At 43.1% G+C, this 7,781-nt stretch overlaps 1 protein-coding gene across 3 annotated transcripts; it reads right to left on the bottom strand.

Moving 5' to 3' along the window:
• Window positions 1-1,231: 1,231 nt before the first annotated feature.
• UTS2 (urotensin 2) lies at window positions 1,232-7,428 on the bottom strand. 3 transcript variants are annotated; one of them, XM_011938251.1, is made up of 4 exons: window positions 6,840-6,991; window positions 4,730-4,843; window positions 3,258-3,301; window positions 1,232-1,502 (listed from the first exon to the last, which is right to left on the bottom strand). In XM_011938251.1, exons 1-4 carry the CDS (start codon window positions 6,940-6,942, stop codon window positions 1,386-1,388), a joined length of 378 nt encoding a protein of 125 aa, XP_011793641.1. In that variant the 5' UTR covers window positions 6,943-6,991; the 3' UTR covers window positions 1,232-1,385. The 3 variants fall into 3 exon arrangements, with proteins under 3 accessions (XP_011793641.1, XP_011793642.1, XP_011793640.1); XM_011938252.1 differs by lacking the exon at window positions 6,840-6,991 and adding an exon at window positions 7,244-7,428 and having other exon boundaries at window positions 1,235-1,502; XM_011938250.1 differs by lacking the exon at window positions 6,840-6,991 and adding an exon at window positions 7,244-7,368 and having other exon boundaries at window positions 1,235-1,502; window positions 4,730-4,863.
• Window positions 7,429-7,781: the final 353 nt, after the last annotated feature.

The raw sequence follows: 7,781 nt of genomic DNA, 5'->3' as shown, positions 1-7,781 counted from the left end.
CTCCCAAAGTGCTGGGATTACAGGCGTGCGCCACCACGCCCGGCCAAGTTTTTAATGTCTTTAGGGTAAACTCTCTGAGACCTGTACTCTAGGAGACTTGTGATGGTCAGTGACAAGATTGACACAGTTGCGTGTTGCTGTTTGGTTGGTGCAGACCCCTCTGGAATGTGGTGGGATGTCAGAGCTCAATGAGAGAAACGAGTTTCTCATAAACATCCAGGCCTCCCCTAAACATGGTTCTGTGTGAGACCCACACAGAACTCTCAGGAGTTGACACTGTATCTTCTATACATATATAAACCACATTTGTACAGATGTATTCACAAAATAGAAGTTGGTACTTACACACACAGTTTTTAAAAATTTGTAAGCCAGGCTCTTCCACAATCTTAAATCTTGCCTCAGCTTTCTTCTCTCTATAAGAGACATCAAGGTGCTTTTCCCAGTGTGAGAAACTGTGATCCTTGAGCTCACAGAAACTGAGATTATACAAGTTTCAATGTTAAAAGATTAAAATCGTCAAGTGTTAGGACTTTGGTCAGCCGAGAGGATCTCAGCGCATGAGCTTCCCCCACGAACTTCAGAAACCGAGGAGCATCAGACGCTCCTGCCCTTCATCTCAGACACCCGTAACTTTGAGATTTTTCCATGCTAAGATACTGGTTTCTTTTTATTTTATTTTGTTTATTGTATTTTTTATGTTCTAGACAGTCTTCCTCTGTTGCCCAGGCTGGAGTGCAGTGGTGCAATCTCCGCTCACTGCAAGCTCCGCCCCAAAGATTCAAGCGATTCTTGTGCCTCAGCCTCCTGAGTTGGGACTACAGGCACCCGCCACCATGCCCGGCTAATTTTTGTACCTTTGGTAGAGACAGGGTTTCGTCATGTTGCCCAGGATGATCTCAAACTCCTGGTCTCAAGTGATCCACCCACTTCAGCTTCCCAAACGGCTAGGATTACAGGTAAGAGCTACTGTGCCTGGCCGTGATTTATTTTTTAAGTAATACGTTGTCTTTTTTAAGGGTTGAGAGGCCATCGTAGCTAAGATAATGTAGTTTATTTAAATGATTTGTCATTAAACAAGTCACTTTCGTGACTTTTTCTTAGTGTTTGCTTCTGTTCATTCATTAGCTTTGCTTCTGAATTTTCAAAGAATTGTCTAAGGATAAATGGAAGAAAATAATAATGATAAATTTTCAGGACACGTTTATAGGGAAAATAACCACTCATGATATGTGCAAAACATAGAGGATTTATTTTCCAGGTAATAATGAACAGGGTGTAGTTTGCCTAGTTTTTCTCCACACTGTTTTCAAATCAAGCATTGTATTATTTTTCGTGTTCTATGTTGGGTGTTTCTGAGCTGACTAATAGATGCTCATTTCACTTCAGACACAGTATTTCCAGAAGCAATCAGGAGTCTCACGTTTCTTATATGGTTTCCTGATTCTGGCCAAAAGATGACTCAGTAAAATGTCAGGATCTTGTCCAGAGAAATCCTGAAACTAAAACAATCCAAACAAAAAAAAACAGATAAGTTACCAATGAATGAAGATTCCTGTAAGAAAAAGGAATCTTGAGTCAAGACATTGGACTTCTTAAAAGTATTTGCGTTTTTCCCTGGATTGTAATTGTAACAAGAGAGCCCCTGGCCCAGTGGGGCTCCTGTGCCCACCTCCCCACCTCTAATAGAGTGTCCTTCCAGTCTGTTCAGCTCAGTGATGGTCCTGAATTTTCCTAAACCCTCATTGACTGACTTCTATTTAAATCATGTCAGTTGCTAGGCGGGTGGCTCACGCCTGTAATCCTAGCACTTGAGGAGGCTGAGGTGGGCAGATCACTTGAGCCCAGGAGTTTGAGACCCGCCTGGGCAACATGGTGAAACCCTATCTCTACAAAAATTAGCTGAGTATGGTAGCAGGCTCCTGTAGTCCCAGCTACTCTTGGGAGGCTGAGGCACTAGAAGTGCTTGAACCTGGGAGGTGGATGTTGCAGTGAGCCGAGACCACACCACTGCACTCCAGCCTGGGTCACAGAGTGAGACCCTCTCTCAAAAAGTAAATAAAAAGTAACATATTCTGTGCATTTATTGTCTTCTGTGTATTGTATGTATTGTGTGTGTTGTGTTGTGTTGTGTTGTGTTGTATTGTAGTCTTTTGAGATGGAGTCTCGCTCTGTTCCCTGGGCTGGAGTGAAGTGGCGCAATCTTTCACTGCAGCCTCCACCTCCTGGGTTCAAGTGATCCTCCTGCACCAGCCTCCCGAGTAGCTGGGATTACAGGTGCACGTCACCATGCCCGGCTAAGTTTTGTATTTTTTGTAGAGACGGGGTTTTGCTATGTTGCCCAGGCTGGTCTTGAACTGCTGGTCTCAAGCGATCCACCTACCTTGGTCTCCCACCATGCTGGGATGACAGGCTCGTGAGCCACCGCGCCTGGCCTCCTGCACATGGTTCATGTCAATGTCTGGAGCATGGCCTTCTTCCATTAGGTGTTACCTTGCAGTGCCCGTCACACTTTCCCATGCCTGTGAATCACCTGGGGATCTTGTTAAGATGCAGATTTTGTTTCCACAGGTCCTAGGTGGGCCTAAAATTCTGCATCCTTCACTGGCTTCCAGGCGCTCCCAGTGCTGCTGGCGGTGGGCCGCATGTTAGATAGCGAGTGAGAGCACAAGTGGATGCCAGACTTGGGAGCAGGGACCTCACCTATTTTTTTCATTCTTTCATAACTTACTTGATTTACCCAAAACAGGCACTGGGTAGGTTCCTGTTGCATTCAGATCTTATATCAATCAAAATTCGGAAAAATTAATGCTTTGAAATAATGCTGGCCAATTATTATTATTATTTTGAGATGAAGTCTCACTCTTATCCTCCAGGCTGGAATGTGACGGCACTATCTCGGCTCACTGCAACCTCTGCCTCCCAGGTTCAAGCGATTCTCCTGCCTCAGCCTCCCAAGTAACTGGGATTACAGGCGCCAATCAAGCCCAGCTAATTTCTGTATTTTTAGTAGAGACGGGGTTTCACCATATTGGCCAGGCTGGTCTCGAACTTCTGACCTCAGGTGGTCCGCCCGCCTCAGCCTCCCAAAGTGCTGGGATCACAGGCGTGAGCCACTGCGCCTGGCCATGCTGGCCAATTATTTTAAGGTGTGGTTTCCACCAAGAACACTTCTCTAGTTCATAAATTCAGAGTCCTATAAAATCAGTACAAAATGTTTGCCTTTTTAAACCTAAGTCATAAATAGAGTCACTTACCTTTCTCAAATTTCCTCTTGGGTTAAGAATGTGGGTGCTCAAGTCTGAAAAACAGTTTTGAAGCCAGTTCATCAGATCTGTTGTTTCTCTTGTATGCTTGTTTTAAAATATACAAAATAATATTACTAAATTGTGTCTAGTTTCTGGTCTTTTTCCACATTGCAGCAAGCTTTTCTTGAATGCAGACAGGCACTCCTGTTCTTATCTGGAGTTCACAAAAGTCACTGCATTGTCCTTAGTAACTTAGCTGTGCAATAGCTCATCAAACATACAACAAATGAACTGTCTATTAAACAACGCCTACTAAAAGACTCAATTTTTTTTTTTTTTTTTTTGAGACAGAGTCTTGCTCTGTCACCCAGGCTGGAGTGCAGTGGTGAGATCTTGGCTCACTGCAACCTCTGCTTCCTGGGTTCAAGCAGTTCTCCTGCCTCAGCCTCCCTAGTGGCAAGGATTACAGGCGCCCACTACCATGCCTGGCTGATGTTTGTTTTTTTTTGTTTGTTTGTTTTTTGATGCGGAGTCTCACTCTGTCGCCCAGGCTGGAGTGCAGTGGCGCAATCTCGGCTCACTGCAAGCTCTGGCGCCTCCCGGGTTCATGCCATTGTCCTGCCTCAGCCTCCCGAGAAGCTGGGACTACAGGCGCCCGCCACCACGCCCGGCTAATTGTTTTGTATTTTTAGTAGAGACGGGGTTTCACCGTGTTCACCAGGATGGTCTCGATCTCCTGACCTCGTGATCCACCCGCCTCGGCCTCCCAAAGTGCTGGGATTACAGGCATGAGCCACTGCGCCCAGCCCTGATGCTTGTATTTTTAGTAGAGATGGGGTTTCACCATGTTGGCCAGGCTGGTCCTAAACTCCTGACATCAAGTGATCCTCCCACCTCGGCCTCCCCAAGTGCTGGGACTACAGGCGTGAGCCATTGCGCCCAACAAAAGGCTCAATTTTGTTTCCAGAACTTCCTAAGCATTTGTGTCAATGCTTGGAGGAATGTGGCCACAGGGGAATAAGCTGACATTTGATTAATTACTTTGTGTGTGACTCAAGGAGCATTTTACTTGCCTTGACTCACTGACTCTTCACAAGTTTCTGAGGTGGAAACTTAATCATTCCGGATGATAGATTAAGAAACTGGAGTACAGAAAGATTAAGGCTTCAGTAAGTGGGAAACTAGGATTTTAAATTGCACTCACTGGAAACTGGAATAATTACCACCAACCCCTACCCCCCCAAAATAAAAGTCCACACAGAAAGACAAAATGCTGAGGTACCAAAGAGCACGGTGCGTGCACGGAGCTGCTGGGGAAAAGAAGGTTGCACAGGTCGGGAGGGGAGAGTATTGGTAATTAATTATTTTACATAGTTCATCTTTATATTCCAAAATAGGGCTCTACCTCTTCTAGATGAGGACAGACGGTAAGTTCAGTAGCAGTTAAATCAGACATGCTATAAACATGAGAAGCATTTTACCTGCTTTCCTGAGACTGTCCCCTCTTTCTGCACCCAGCAGCATCTCTGGCAGTATCTGCAGAAGGGAAGCTCTTTCTAGCTCCTCTGGAGTTAACCGCGCATCTTCATGAGGTGCTGCAGAGTAAAAACACATACTTACAATTCAGTTCATCCTTCAGTTGGTTGTTTCTGTTCCTCGTGTCTTTGGAGAGTACCAGAGACAGGGAGATGAACACTAGAAAAACGCCCAGCGCTAAGTTCGCGATGTGTCATCAGTGGTGTTCTAAAAGAGGCGGAAATGCTACCAGCCCATGTGCCAGCCAGCAGAACGGGAAGCCTGGAGACGTGGATCTGACACCCGCGTGATGCGCCAAGCCCCTCGATTGCCTTGAATAAGAGCTGAGGGCTGAGCCACAGCCTCTCTCAAAACCATTTTGGTTCAAAACGTCTGACTCTCCCTCATTTCTGCTTATCTACTGCTGCCTACTGCCTTTTTGCTTTTAGATACTTGGGTGGTGAAATTGGAGAGGAAAAAGAAGATTGTTTACGATCTTCCTATAAAGCCAGTAAGATGGTATCACCTCTTACTGAACTTCAAGATTTCAATACAATTATTATACTTAGAATCGGCTTCAAAATCATCAGTAAGGAACTTGATTGTGGCATTCCCTATGTGAAATGTGGTCGACCAGATGGCATATAGAATGCATAGGAAGTGTGCTTAAGGTGTGTGGAAAGGGCACTCCGGAGTGTGCTAAATGAAGTGCGTGTGAGGCGTGGTAAATGCAGACCTGCTGCTGTGTTGCGATTCGAGGCTGTGGGAGTCAGGGTGGGAAGCCATGTGTGGCACCGGCGTGCCGCAGGCTTACAAATAGCTGCAACCTTGATTGGAGGACAGTGAGCAGATCATCATAAAGGCATCTGAGCACGTTCACAGCACTTCTGAAGACTGTTAATAAAAATCTATAAAATTTGATCATCTATACATGCTGACAGGAAAGCTCATTTCTGGAGAAATCAATGAGAACAAATTCTGAGATAAGCTGCCACTTGTTTCGAGTTTGTGTGAGATGCTACACTCATTTCAGCTAAGTTTCTTAAATTATTTGTAAAGTTTTTAAGATGACAGTAGTAGCTGAATATTTTCATTTTTTATTTCATCTTGAGATGTGTGCTGTTTCTTTGTTAATAGCTGAGATTCAGTAAAGTTAATGCCTGTGTTTAACTGTTAAGAGGACAGTCAGTGATCATCTCAGTGACTCGGGAAGTTGGTTGACAGTGCCTGATGACAGTGCTTGACGATCATCAGAAAGCTGCTCGGGATGAACTTTTAGAGACTAGAAACTATAAAATCCTTGGCTTAGAAGAGGGTTTTTTTTTTTTTTCTCTCTTTATTTAAAAAAAGCCTAGAAGTACTCAAGATTAAAGGTAAGATTATATCTAGTTAAGTTTTTGATGGAACCTAATCCCTAAGCATTAGCCTTCTCATTTCTTAAACTAAATGGAAAGATAATGGCAAAATGAGAACCTACCTGACGGATACGTATTTCTTTAACTCAACTCAGACTTAAACTGAATTAACATAAATCAAAAGGAAATGATCAGTATACTCGGAAGTCTGTGAACTCCCTAGCTCCCCAGTTTGTCATTTAAAAACATTTTAGTAAACTTTTTTGTTCCATAGAACACATATCAGATTTTTTAAACGTAAGGTGAAACAAATCCATTATGAATCTATAATTAGAACAACCAGTGCTACATTCAATCAGTTTGTTTAAAGTAAAAACTAAAAGTAATGATGTTTTAAATTTCATGCAATTTTTTAAATTGGAAAAAAATATCTATCACCCAAAACAAGAGTTTCAACTACAGAGGTAACATGAAACAAGCAATTCTCCTCTTCTCCTTTTACATTGTAGAGAGAGAGGGGGAAAAAAAAAAAACTGTATCCATTACTACATCTAAAATGTGCCTTAAGGATCCTTTAATATTCTTTTCAAAGCTGGGACTATTGATAGAACAAGACTCAAGACTCCTTTGAACAGGAATCCCATTCTTATCTCTAACATTGAATTTAAGACTGGTAAAGGCTCTTTCGAGACTAACATAAGGGGAAAAAAACAAATCTTACCTGAGAGTTGAAGGGATACTTCCCCGGAGTCAAGGAGAGGAAGAGATAAGAGAGGATTTAGGAATCCTATGAAAAGCAAACAGCAGGAGGCCAGCTTATACATGATTGCTACGAGATAGACGTCTTCCTTTTTGGCTTCTGTCGTAGAGAACTTTCAACTCGCTCCTTCTCATTCTGCTCACTGATTATATATATGATCCTATGACCTCACATCATCCTCTCCAAAAAAAACATAAAATGCATTTATTGGCTACGGAGGCTAAAAGGCAATCACTTTGCATTGATGTAATTTTTCAAGGTAACAAGTCATAGACAATAAATTAACTGTCTTGTCGCCTAGTGTACAAAGTAGGTATTATATGAAGAACAGTGAGTTTATAAATCTGGCAAAAGAGCTAACTTACAGCAATAAATCATGAAATAAAGAAAGGATTGGATATGAGTTGAAGTGGCCAAAGCAAAGAGATGTGGATTTATGAGTCTGAGCAGAAGTGACGCAAAGCGTAAGATGAAATACATTGGTTTCCATTTTTTAATCTTTCATGGGTGAGTAGACGAGTTGTCATGTTGTGTTTGGGGCTGCCATCCCTGAAGAATGACAATCTGTGGATTAAAACTTAAAACCAGCTATTCCTTTAAAACAGTGAAAAGTTAAAATACATAGCAAACATTGCTCAAGGCTCAAGACAATTCTGTACGTACACACAGCCTCATGTGAAGCCGCAAGCACTTGAGTCTTCAGAGAAAGGAAATAACTTCATAAAGTTGATGATTATTCAGCAAGGAGGGAGGAAAGACTTACACCAGAAAACTCGCTGATAAACATTTCCAAGATGTGCCCTGTACTCCCAACTGTACTCTGCCCAGGCTGGTCCAAACCCGGATGGGTGGAAAGGTCTCCTGACAGGTGTCCTGAAGTCTGCCTTTGGGCCTGCCACAGGC

Source organism: Colobus angolensis, unplaced genomic scaffold, assembly GCF_000951035.1.
Source record: "Colobus angolensis palliatus isolate OR3802 unplaced genomic scaffold, Cang.pa_1.0 Scaffold170, whole genome shotgun sequence".
In the NCBI taxonomy this organism is placed as follows: Eukaryota; Metazoa; Chordata; class Mammalia; order Primates; family Cercopithecidae; genus Colobus; species Colobus angolensis.
This window is presented reverse-complemented; position numbering and strand designations above follow the sequence as displayed.